The 13258-nt window shown below is 39.2% G+C and overlaps 1 protein-coding gene across 1 annotated transcript; it reads left to right on the plus strand.

The window, feature by feature from the left end:
• Positions 1 to 3437: 3437 nt before the first annotated feature.
• ackr3b (atypical chemokine receptor 3b) lies at positions 3438 to 9712 on the plus strand. The gene is made up of 2 exons (XM_062996802.1): positions 3438 to 3558; positions 7848 to 9712. The coding sequence occupies exon 2, from the start codon at positions 7876 to 7878 to the stop codon at positions 8974 to 8976; it is 1101 nt and encodes a 366-aa protein (XP_062852872.1). The 5' UTR covers positions 3438 to 3558; positions 7848 to 7875; the 3' UTR covers positions 8977 to 9712.
• The last annotated feature ends 3546 nt before the right edge of the window (positions 9713 to 13258 follow it).

The raw sequence follows: 13258 nt of genomic DNA on the forward strand, positions 1-13258 counted from the left end.
TACAGATTTTGTGATTATTAATTCACCTCTGCCGTGGTAGAATTTGGCTATATTTTCCATCCACCCGTTCTAAAGGGAGGGAGGGCTTATAATTTACTTAGAAATGAGAGGCTCTGTAGGAAAAGACGTTTATGATGTTGATTATGGTCATTCTATATTTATTACATGGCAGCTATAGAATTTGTCATGCATTCCAGAAATGTGATTGACCTCCAAAGAAAAAATATGCAGTGTTCACAGACAGGCATTTGTTAATTAGTTGGTTATTATAATAAAGTTTCAGGTAACCACAATATTTATGTTTTATCAATAGATTAACACGTGAAGGAGGGGGGGGGGGGGGGGGGGGGGGGTCAGTCAATTTTACTCAGAATTTATGTATGTTCTTCTCACATTCCAAAGTTTGGTAAAATACTGCTTCGGCTAAACAGTTAGCTCATTAAATCACTCATGCTTCCTCTAATAAGAACCAAAAATTATGAATACTATAATAGACATCTTTCAGCCATCTTTGAAGTCAGAATGCAAATCTAACTCAGGCCTGATTAATGGCTTAATAATAAAGAGCTATTATCAAGAAAAAGTTCCTTCCTCCAAATAATCTTTCATTTTGACATATTTTTTTTTACTTTTCTATGCTGGACCCCTAACAAAAACCAAATGTGTTTTAAACATATGTTCACCGCGCCTGCTGTTCTAGTAACTTCCTAAAGTTAACGTTTTCATCCACATGTTTTTTAATGATAACATGCAGTTGCTTATCATGGTTGTTTGGCAACTATTTAACGCCACCCGGCTTGAAGTTGCACTTTATAATCTGTGGGAACTTTTATTCTGGAAGTTCCCTGTAGCAGGTCCTGACTCCGGCCACATGTGCAGTTTCCTCTGCTGTTTGGTACAAATACAAAAGGAATAGCGGGCATTGTTTGGTCAGGTGCTTTGCACTTATTTGCGTACTCAAGGCCTGCTCATCGAAGCCTTTCCGTATTATTCATTCAGGCAGTGAAGAATACTGGCAACGGCTGAATGGATTTGGATTTCCACCGTAATTATGGAGTAGGAACAATATTTGGGTTAATGCCCTACAATAATGGACAGTAATTAATGCAATTAGGGGGCAAATCAGGTAGTGTAGGTACTGCAAAGCACCCTGTCCTTGACCTGTAAGTTTAAACTTTGCATGCTGTTTTAACCTTGCATCTGGTCACTGTCTTAGAGAAGTTTCAGGTATGCAGACCTGAATGATCCGTTGTGGCAACCCCTATAATACAGGAGCAGCTGGAAGAGCAAAAACACTGAATCATTTCCCCCCATAATTTGTTTACTTTAATTAACCAAAACTAATTCTTGTTATAAAAAAGCAAAGTTTCCTGTTTTTTTATTTTAACTCTGCTCTTCCATGACCACCACCCATTATGCAACGTCCCGGAGCCAGCATACAGTGTTGAATAAATAGTCTTGAAGCCAGCTGAGCTATTCTGCAACAGGTGAAACCCTCTTGTGCCTATATTAAGCCCTCTCCGAAGCTTTTGAGGCATTGCCAAGAGGATGTATGGTAAATCAAACTCGGAACTGCGACAACAACAACAATAAAAACAACAGTCGCTTGCCATTGTTCTTAACAGAAATGGAGTAAACACCAGTGTAAACCTTTTTACACATGAAGGAGCCAGGAGCAGGTGCAGCAGGTAGTTTTTCCAGGGCGCAATGTCATTGTGTCAATTTAATAATAATAATAATAAAATTTTATTTGAAAAGAGCCTTTCATGACACTCAAGGCCACTGTACAGTACAATAGAAATAAAGAAAATCTAAGAAAAATTATACACATTTACAAATAAGGAAACACTAAACATGTGGCACAGTTCTAGGTCACCCAAAAGCCAGATGGAAAAGATAGGTTTTGAGACGGGTTTTGAGCACCACTGCAGATGAACAGGCACGTAGCTCAAGAGGGAGACTATTCCACAACTTGGAGCCGGCGACACTGAATGCCCTCTCACCAATCGTACGTAATTTAGAGGGGGATTACGTAATTAACAGATGCAAGGTGGAAGAGCAAAGAGACCAAAGAGAGCAGACTTCCAAGATATGAAGGTGTGAGGCTGTGTAAAGATCTAAAAACCAGCACCAACAGTTTGTATTGTATTCGGTATTGTACTGGAGGCCAGTGCAGTCAATTTGTCATCAAACGCTTTATCCTGGTCAAAGCTGCAGTGAGTCAGGTTCCACCGGAAAAAAATGGCAGGAATACCTTGGACAGGGTGCCAATCTGTTGCAGGACTTCGGCCATACCCCTCCCCCGTACATAGCCAGTCATGTCTGGGTAGACGCCCAGCCATCCGTTATTCTAAATTTGACAAATTGACAAAGTCATGTCAAGATTTACGTAGGGCAGTGGTAGCTCAGTGGTTAAGATGCTGGACTAGTAATCATAAGGTTGTCGGTTCAAGCCTCACCACCACCACCGTTGGGCCCCTGAGCAAAGTCCTTAACCCTCAATTGCTCAAAGTCTAGTCATAATTGTAAGTCGCTTTGGATAAAAGCGTCTGCTAAATGCTAAAAATGTAAATGTCAAGACCTTTAAAATGCATAAACCGTAATCTGTAACATGTCCCAAAACTTGACGGCTTCTTCTTTTTAACACCACATAAAAAAAAAAAAACGTTATTTGGGTTAATGCCCTACAATAATGGACAGTAATGAATGCAATTAATGAATGCAATGCATCTGGTCACTTGTGTTTAGCTCAGTGGTTAAGATGCTGGACTAGTAATCATAGGGTTGTTGGTTCAAACCTCACCACCACTACTGTTGGGCCCCTGAGCAAAGTCCTTAACACTCAATTGCTCAAAGTCTAGTGATAATTGTAAGTCACTTTAGATAAAAGCGTCTGCTAAATGCTGAAAATGTAAATGTAAATGTCAAGACCTATAAAATGCATAAACCGTAAACTGTAATATGTCCCAAAACTTGACGGCTTCTTCTTTTTAACACCACATAAAAAATAAACATTTTAATTTTCTCTGCAGATTTACTAATGCTAAAAATAATATGCATTAAAATATGCATACCCAGTAGTGTGGTTGACACACTTCACCAAAGTCTCAGGGATTTGGGTTTTAACCTTGCCTCGAGTTAATTATATGGATTTGGTGGAATGATCCGTTTGTGAATTGCACACGTGTGAATGTTGCACTGAAACCTATTCACTGGTGTTATTTGACGTGTGTGAAGTGTCGATGTGTTTATATTATTCCTGTGGATGGAAATGTCCCGCACGTCCGCTCTCATTGTTGGACTGAAACTCAGCAGTTCGGTTCTCAGTACTCGGTTCTCAGTTCAGTGTGCTTGGAGGCGGTGCTGCTCTGCATATATTAACCGGTACAGCAGCGAACAGCGACACTCAGTCTCTCTCAATCTCTGTAGGGATTAACACAGACTCTCCAAATCTGAATCTGATCCTACATCTGACTCGCTGCTTTGCTGGACAGATTACTAGAGGACCCAGTTACCTGTATACATCCCAGTTCAGAACCGTGGATCTCTAGAAACGACGTAAGGATTGTGCTTTTTCTTTTCATGTGATTTAAATGGCTTCTCAGGAGATTTAAATGCTTCTCTGCTCATTTAAAACTTACGGTTGATAAAGTAACTTTGCGTTCGCAGTTCCAAGTACTGATGGGACAGTTTCATATCAGTTAGTCTGTGTAGTGCTGAACTATTTTCTTATAAAATTTAGAATAAAACACACTAAAATATTGTGAGTTAGTAGTGCGGTTAGACCACTGTCCCAGTTCCGACTGACAAGGTTTGAATTTACTGCAGTCTGATACTAAAGTTTAATGCGCAATTACTGTGTATGTACTAAATTTAACACATTAAGGGGAAAATACTTTCAATATTTTCATATTTTACTTATTGAAATATGATATATTAAGTATGGACTAAAATTAATACCATATTTTAAAACAAAACATTACCAGGGCTGTCCAAACGTTTTGTCTAATACTGTATATTTATATATTACACACTTGAGCTTGTAATTGAGCTTTATGGCTTACGAGATGTCATGCATTTGTCAGGAATACTACTATTTTTACTAAATGTTTTACTCTGATTAGTTTGTGGTGTGTCAGATTATACTTAGAAACTCTGCATGCAAGGTAGAAGTACACCCTGAACAGGGTGTCAGTCCAACACACCCTCAAACACTTACTTAGTCTCTCAGATTAATAATAGTTATTAATAATTAATCATATAAAATAGCTGATATACCTGCATGTTTTCTTGGAAAAAAATCCATCAATCTATCTATCCAACTGGGATATTTTTTTATTTTAGAAATATTTCTAAATTTGTAAAGTTAATATTTAGCTTCTTTTTATTTTCTGTTCAAGTGAATTCACATAAACTATATATATTTTATTTTATGGATGCAGGTTTTCCTGTCATCTCTAGTGAAATATATATTTCTGTCCTATTGGATTAAAGGCGATCTGGAAGCTCTTTAACAAAAATAATGTTAGACATTAAAAGTAAAAGTGTTTAATTAAAACCCACAGCATAGAATTAACTACTTTTTTCTACTTGTACTAAACTTTTTGTTCTGTCTGGTGCAATTTTTCCTGCTACATCTTTTGCCAGACTAAAAGTGTCTTATGATTTTCTCTGCATACATCTGTTATCTTCTAGCTCAAAGCTTCTATTTGATATATTGATTTTCTACAGTTTGTACATTTATACCTTCCTCATGACTCAATGATTAACAGTGTTTTCAATAGAGAATTACGTTTTTCCATTTTTGGACTCTCATTACCACTAGTTAATATTGATCTTGTGATTTTGCTTCCAGTAATGCAATTTTTCCAATGACTCCTTTGAGAAAAATATGGATATTTTAAACATTTTTGTCCATACGGATTTACACTTGATGTTATTTAATTGTCCATTATTTTGTCCTGTTTAAATGTAATAATAAGAAACATAAACACTATTTTTGGTATGTTGATTCCCCTGCCATATCTATTTTTTTCTGTTTTTGTTGGTTGGCATGACATCAATCGTGAGATCGTTGTTTGATAAAATTCTTCGGAAATGCTTCTAATAGTTGCTTTAGCTTGATTAACAATACTCTAAAGATATCTTATGGAATGCATGTTTTTATGTGAAAATCTTTACAGATTATTTTACCTATTTTACTTTGCATATAAATGTTTTCTACATTTAGTTTGTTCTTCAGTTTGCATCTATCATTAACGTTTTAGTACTGAGCTTAATCTGATTTGGTCCAGTTGGACATACACTGAAACTGTAGATATTGCTGCCTGGAATGCAGTTTCCCTTCTGACACAATTATTTAATAATGTTTACTTTTAACTAATTATCCCAAACTTCATTTGGTTTTTATTTACTTTATAGTATATTTCTGTCGAGCTGGACTAGATTTGGCTTTGTAGGATGTAGTTTTCTAAGTGACAACTTTTGGGAATGTTTGTATACTCCCCGACACACACCACAAAACTTTGTGTACTCTTTTTTGTTTTTGTTTAGTTATGACAGATAGTTGTTTTGGGAAACCGTATCAACAGTGTAGTTTTTCCCCACCCATTTTTTTTGTTTCACAATAACTGTAACTTTTTCTTTATTTATACTTACTTGGACATATTAGATTTTTATTATTTCATATTATTTAATACTAGTGTTGTGAGCTTGGGTGGCCTAGCTTTATTACGTTAGCCCACTGGCCAGCCGGGCGTCAACACAGACGATTTGCTATGTCTGGGGGGGTTGGGATGACCGAAACACTGCAATGGATTGGTGCCCTGTCCAGGGTATTCCTGTCTTGAACCCAATGTTTAATGGTGGAACTAGATCCACTACGACCCTGACCAGAATTAAGTGGTTGATTAATAATATGAAACCATTGTTAGATAGGCTGTATTTTAGTTTCTGTTTCTGTGGAAATATTCAAATTCAAAGCAATTGATTTACTATTTTAGTATTTTCCTTCTTATTAGGCTCCTGTAGGCTGTAAGTCCTACTGACCATTCCTTTATTATGTGAGGCCAAATGCCTCAGCTCATTGAAAGGAAAACAATGCTGAGTTTCAGGGGGCTTAAGGATAGAGAGGGACAGACAGAGAGAAAAAGAGAGAGACAGAGAGGGTATGAAGGGTGGGGTGCAGGAGGGGGATTGAGCCAAGAGTCGCCATGTCCACACAGGGAGCTCTTTGTGCCTCGAGGCTTGGGGGATTCAGGTGAGGGCACCCGGCGTATTTAAGAAGTGTAAACACAACAGTTTTACAACAAGGTGGGTGGGTGGTGGTAGGCTGGGGCGCTCGCGGACCATCATTTTTTATTGCACCTGATGAGCCAGGTCGGACCCTGACGTCACTCACTTTGATTCCCCCCAGTAAGACTCAGAGCTGTAAAAGCAATCTCGTACTCGTGCATTAAGAGCAGCTGGGTGTGCTCTCACATTTCTCTTAATGGTATTAAGCTTAGGTGCTAACACTGTTTCATGCTCAAAACAGACGGTTGATCTGGAATGAACCTAAACAGATTATATCAGTAGATGACTGTTCAGTGGGACATTTCTTACAAAAGCAGGACTTTCCAGTGAAAGCTGACATTGGCTCTGTTTAGAATATTTGCTCTACCTGCACGTGATACAGGTCTTTGATCTGCTGCCTTGTTCAGGTGTAGACTGTCCTATATAAAATACACACTAGGTTTAGTGATCAGCTGCATTAAAGTGTCATGTGTGTTCAGTAAATGTCTTTCCATTCCTGAAACCTTACTGAGCAATATGACTTCTTTGTCTTAAATTCTACTTATCTCGGTCGCCCCTGCTCAGATTTTTGTCACTGTCCAACCTGTGAATATACAAGCATTGGGCATAAGAATTAACCATGAACTTTATCTGAATTTCGGAACTAATTCCTAAATAATGTGAGGTCTGTTCTCTGTCCAAGTCCTACAAACGGACATTCTGCCTAAATGGAAAAACCCACACAAACAGAGCACAGTGATTAATCATTGAAAGTCTAGTCTGGAAAAAGTATGTAGAACCACTTTATTAGCAATAACGTCTCCTGAAGCTGCTGATGAGACTTGTAAAAACAAAAGGTCAAATTTAAGGCAATACCAACTGCTTTAAGGCCCAGTCTCTGTGTTTTGGTATGACTTGGTTCCATTCTATTGCATCACTGCCAGGTCCTGTAAATTTCTCCAGCATTTTAGATCGTAAAAGCCATTCTGGTGCTGGTGCTTGACTTTCTTCATTTCTATGGACTCTATAGGCTGTAGACTTTATAAAGCCTTTAAAGGAGATATTTTACAGTATAATGCATTTAACATCTATTGTATGCAAGAATGCATCCTACTGTATGTAAGACCTATAGTGGTTTTTGTAATGGACTGAGTGTGATAGCAGTGGCTAAAGATAGAAAAACACTGATAATGGTCTTTTAGCCAAGGCATCTTCATTTCCATTCTTTCAGATGTGTGGTATCTGCAGATTGCTCTCACATGTATTAGGCTTTTAGCCTTAGCCCCTGATAATTCCCCTCTTTGATCCATTAGCTTAGTATAAAAACAGGCATGCTATTGATAGATTATGAGCAAACTAGTAACCCTGAGAAATGGCCCTCTGTAAAAGACCAGTCTAAAAAAAATTCCTCGTAACCGCATGAGGTCCTGCCCTCTGACCCAACACATTGGCATGTCTAAGATGTTTCAGATCATACGTTTTAAAATAAACTTTCTTTGTTACACATTTTTCTATCATTGGAACCTGCATTTCTTGCCAGTATTTAACTCACCAATGAATATTTTCTGTTTTAGGCCTGGAAGTTCCAGAGAGGCACACACCATGAGCATGAACATGAATGAACTGACAGATTTGCTGGACATGTTGACGGACCAGAACTTCTCATTCCTGGATGAGAACGGTTCACACGTGGAGACGGTGGTATGCCAAAGCTCTTTCAGCCAGCATGCCATGTTGTACTCCCTGTCCGTTCTCTACATGTTCATCTTCATCATTGGCCTGGCTGCAAACACCCTGGTTGTTTGGGTGAACGCACGTCCCGGACGAGAGCGCCACGAGACGCATCTATACATTCTCAACCTGGCTATTGCTGACCTTTGTGTAGTGGCTACACTCCCGATATCCATCACCTCACTGCTTCAACAGGGGCACTGGCCTTTTGGTGATGCCATGTGTAAGCTCACTCATATGATCTTCAGCATCAACCTGTTCAGCAGCATCTTCTTCCTGGCCTGCATGAGTGTGGACCGGTATCTCTCCGTGGTTTTCTTTGTGGACTCCGCCGGCCAGGGCAAAAGAAAACGGACAAGGCAGATCATCTGTGTTGGAATATGGCTTCTTGCACTTCTTGCAGCCTTACCCGATACTTATTTCCTACAGGCGGTCAAGTCCACACATTCTGATGGTATAACCTTGTGCAAATCTATGTACCCATTCGAGTCTGCGCATGCATGGAACGTTGGAGTCCAGATGAGCTTCATTGTCCTCGGATTTGCTGTCCCATTTCCTATTATTACAGTGTTCTATGCACTACTGGCAAGAGTCATCAGGTCCTCATCTGACCAAGAACGTTGTGCCAGTCGCCGACTTGTCTTTACCTACATAGTTGTTTTTCTGGTGTGCTGGCTGCCCTACCATGGCACGCTACTTCTGGACACGCTGGCACTGCTGAATGTCCTACCACTGAGCTGCACATTAGAGAATGCCCTCTATGTAGCTTTGCATGTCACACAGTGCCTCTCGCTGCTCCACTGCTGTGTCAACCCAGTTGTCTACAACTTCATCGACCGCAACTACCGCTACGACCTCATGAAAGCCTTCATCTTCAAGTACTCCACCAAAAGTGGCCTTGCAAGACTCATTGATGCTTCACGTGCTTCAGAGACTGAATACACAGCTGTGGAGGGCCAGGGTCCTCTGTGAGGGAATTTCCTGTGAAGACATTATTAGCTGACTGTTCTGTAAACCCTCTATATTTTGATTATAAAAACAACAGGGACAGATTATAAAGCCAAATCTCTTAAGTTGCATTATTTTCTGTAAAGAACTTTAAGCATTATATTCAGTACAAACAGAGGACTTTTATAAACCTTTTTGTAAATGTAATTAGTTGTTTTTTATAGATGTATGACTGAAGCACTTGGACTGAGTTGAAGGCTAAGCAAGTGAGCTTCACTGTTCATTGCCCAAGCATATAAGGTTGCTGGGGTCAGAATTCCACTCCCCCTAAGAATCTCTGAGAGAACATATAAAGCCTCAGGGTCCTTTTTGACCTCAGCGCTGACCCTGTCTCTGTTTATCTGTACCTATCGGCCACCTTCAGGCTGAAGATCATCGCATTGCTATTGTTTAGCCAGTGGACCAAGAAGGAGTTAATGAGAAGGCATACAAAAGAGGCAAAGCATGGTGAACGGAAAGGGACAGATCCAAAATCTCATTAAGAGACATTGTCAGAGGTTGCCCTGGTAAAGTTGGATGCTTGCATGTGTAATCATATAAATCAAGATGTAGAAAGCAGATATACTTTTTTAGAACAATGTATGTTTTGTAAATATGAAGGAATATTTATATATTCATCAGTGTGAATATTCGGTGTTTTGCAGTATTGTCTGACACGTTAAAATTTACTATTGAAATAAAAAACTGATATTTGTACGAATCTTGGTTGTTACTTTTTTTTTAATGGAGATAGGGGTGTACACAAATAGTACAAAATATACACCGATTAGCCATAACATTAAAACCACCTCCTTGTTTCTGCACTCACTGTCTATTTTATCAGCTCCACTTACCATATAGAAGCACGTTGTAGTTCTACAATTACTGACTGTAGTCCATCTGTTTCTCTACATACTTTTTTAGCCTTCTTTCACCCTGTTCTTCAATGGTCAGGACCACCACAGAGCAGGTATTAGGTGGTGGATGATTCTCAGCACTGGTGTGTTAGTGTGTGTTGTGCTGGTATGAGTGGATCAGACACAGCAGCTGCTGTTTGAGTTGGTCATCTTCTAGACCTTCATCAGTTGTCACAGGATGCTGCCCATGGGGCGCTATTGGCTGGATGTTTTTGGTTGGTGGACTATTCTCAGTTCAGCACTGACAGTGAGGTGTTTAAAAACTCCAGCAGCACTGCTGTGTCTGATCCACTCATACCAGCACAACACACACTAACACACCACCACCATGTCAGTGTCACTGCAGTGCTGAGAATGATCCAAAACCCAAATAATACCCACTCTGTTGTGGTAAATATGACGTTGAAAGAATTTACTTTGCATAATTGTACAGTATATAGCTATAGTAATGGGTGTAATGGGAACAAACAAGCATCTTAAATTAGTGTTTTAAGAAAGTGTTAAAGAAGAGAGAAGCATGTAGTAGGACTACAGTTTTTAGAAGTAACAGAGAGAAGACAGTAAAGGAATGTACAAAGTTGTCGCTCCATCAGTATATATTTTGTGCTCTAATACTTTGTATTAATTATCTGATCACTTCTGTTTATAGCTGTAATCCATTTAAAATTAACACAAATGCAGACTTTGTATGGGCCATAACAAACAATTAAGTATGTTTTAACAGGCGCCCAGGTAGCACATCAGCACAGAGATTCTGAACTCCTTGTTTCGAAACTCAGCGGGATGACCGGACTATGTGGGTGGGGTCTTCAAACGCTGATTAGCAGATAGAGGCGTCTGTACAGAAGCATGGGTGAATAGGAAAGGGACTGCGCATGCGCATACCTTCCTCGAAAGCAATCAGGGATCCCCAGCAGCAAAAGACAAATTGACCAAGCTAAATTGGGAGAAAAATGGGAGGGAAAATGCATAAATAAATAGAAATAAAAGTATCTTTTAACATTCACAAGCCGATTTTAGTGTAAAATCAATCCATATGGCTGCACTGGCTAAAACTACTGATCCACTAAAGATAATTCATGTGCTTGTATGCATGTAACCCTGTGTGTGTAAGTGTGTGCACACCCTGCTCTTTGTATATTCACCTTTGGAGGCAGAGTGAAAGAGTGGAGTTTAGTTAATCAGTACCAGGGCGTCTTTCTCCCTCCTTCTTCTTTGTAGTTACAAAAAGGATCCAGGTGTTCTTGTACTCAGTTTGGATTTTCAAAGAGACCCTTCTTCTCTTTCCTCATCACCGTGGCTCCAAACTCAAAGCAAATTATACTGTCTGTGCAAGGGATGATTACCACTACCTCCCAGCTGGAAACTCCTCTGAAGAGAACAAGGTCTCAGTTGATCCATAAACATATAATAGGATGCTCCGTCACGTTACTAATCTTGTCTAATATGTACTGGAAAGCTGACTGGCAATCCCCTTACAGTTAAAGCAAAGCCGAAAAATTAAGAACATGCATGCAGTCTTTTTACTGTGCTTGTTTAAACCTGTAACCTATAATAACCTATCTTGTAAATCCAGTACAGCTACAAGCAAGTGTGTTAATTAAGCAGACTGCAGAGTGCTTGCATTTAAATAGCTAATTAGCAGTGATTTCATCTTTGGCATTTGCGCCCTAGGGTTCAAGTATGGAACCACTCCAAAGGGATTAGTGGTGTATACACCTGTCATATCTACTCTAAGTAAAAGTAGTCATATATATATACAGAGATCAGCCATAACATTAAAACCACCTTATCAGCTCCACTTACCATATAGAAGCACTTTGAAGTTCTACAATTACTGACTGCAGTCCATCTATTTCTCTACATACCTTTTTAGCCTGCTTTCACCCTGTTCTTCAATGGTCAGGACCCCCACAGAGTATGTATTATTTAGGTGGTGGATGATTCTCAGCACTGCAGTGACAATGACATGGTGGTGTGTTAGTGTGTGTTGTGCTGGTATGAGTGGATCAGACACAGCAGTGCTGCTGGAGTTTTTAAATACCGTGTCCACTCACTGTCCACTCTATTAGACACTCCTACCTAGTTGGTCTACCTTGTAGATGTAAAGTCAGAGATGATCGCTCATCTATTGCTGCTGTTTGAGTTGGTCATCTTCTAGACCATCATCAGTGGTCACAGGATGCTGCCCACAGGGTGCTGTTGGCTGGATATTTTTAGTTGATGGACTATTTTCAGTCCAGCAGTGACAGTGAGGTGTTTAAAAACTCCATCAGCGCTGCTGTGTCTTATCCACTCATACCAGCACAACATACACTAACACACCACCACAATGTTAGTGTTACTGCAGTGCTGAGAATGACCCACCACCCAAATAATACCTACTCTGTGGTGGTCATGTGGGGGTCCTGACCATTGAAGAACAGCATGAAAGGGGGCTAACAAAGCATGCAAATATCGATCAAAAGAAAAGCTGGGACGGGCCTATTACCAAAAAAAAAATGGTGTTCCTATGGTCAAGCATAGAGGTGGAAAATTTTGTGCAGGATATGTTAAGCCTTCTGTGGTAAAAATGAACTTTGGTGATAACTGTACTTACAATGATCACAAAACAAGACTTCCAAATCAAACAAAGCTTGGTTGATGAGTCAGTCCTGACATATCTTGGAGTAGCTTTGTTATTCTTGAGATTTAAATCCCATAAAAAACCTTTGGTGAGATTTAAAGAAAGTAGTTGCAGCACGAAAACCATCAAACCTCAATAAGCTGGAAGCTTTTGCATGGGAAGAATGGGTAAAGATTCCACAAGAGAGTCAGAAGCTTATTAGCTCTTACTCAAATCACTTATTAAATGCATCAAGGCAAAGGGATGGTTCACCAAATACTGATGCTGGGGATTGAAAAATGGTGAACATGTACATTTGTCAACAGAACTAGAGGTGTTACATTTACACTTAAAATGTATGTCAACTTACATTCTCAAAATTGCTTGTATATATCAGTAAATATTCTTATTGTTGTAGATTGTCATTCAATTTGATACACATCATCGTTATACCTTTTACCTTTCCGATTGCAACTACAGTGGTACCTTGTAACTCAACATTCCCTAAACTCCAAATCTTTGAAACTCAATGCCCTTCATCGAGAAATTTGTACCTTTAAACTGTTTTCACTTTTAAACTTGTGTTACAGCTCAGGGTTCTAAGAAATTGTAAGAATCAGCTCTTTATTTTACTTTTTTTATATTATATTTGTGTTATTTTCAGTATATAAGTGTCAAAAACAACCCCATTATTTTTCATAAGCCTAAAATATATATTCCACAGGACCATGGGACACATTAACAG

This window comes from Trichomycterus rosablanca, chromosome 6 (assembly GCF_030014385.1).
Source record: "Trichomycterus rosablanca isolate fTriRos1 chromosome 6, fTriRos1.hap1, whole genome shotgun sequence".
Classification (NCBI taxonomy): domain Eukaryota; kingdom Metazoa; phylum Chordata; class Actinopteri; order Siluriformes; family Trichomycteridae; genus Trichomycterus; species Trichomycterus rosablanca.

Coding starts and splice junctions, on each gene's coding strand:
- ackr3b (XM_062996802.1), top strand. CDS start 7,876: ATGAGCATGAACATGAATGAACTGACAGATTTGCTGGACATGTTGACG.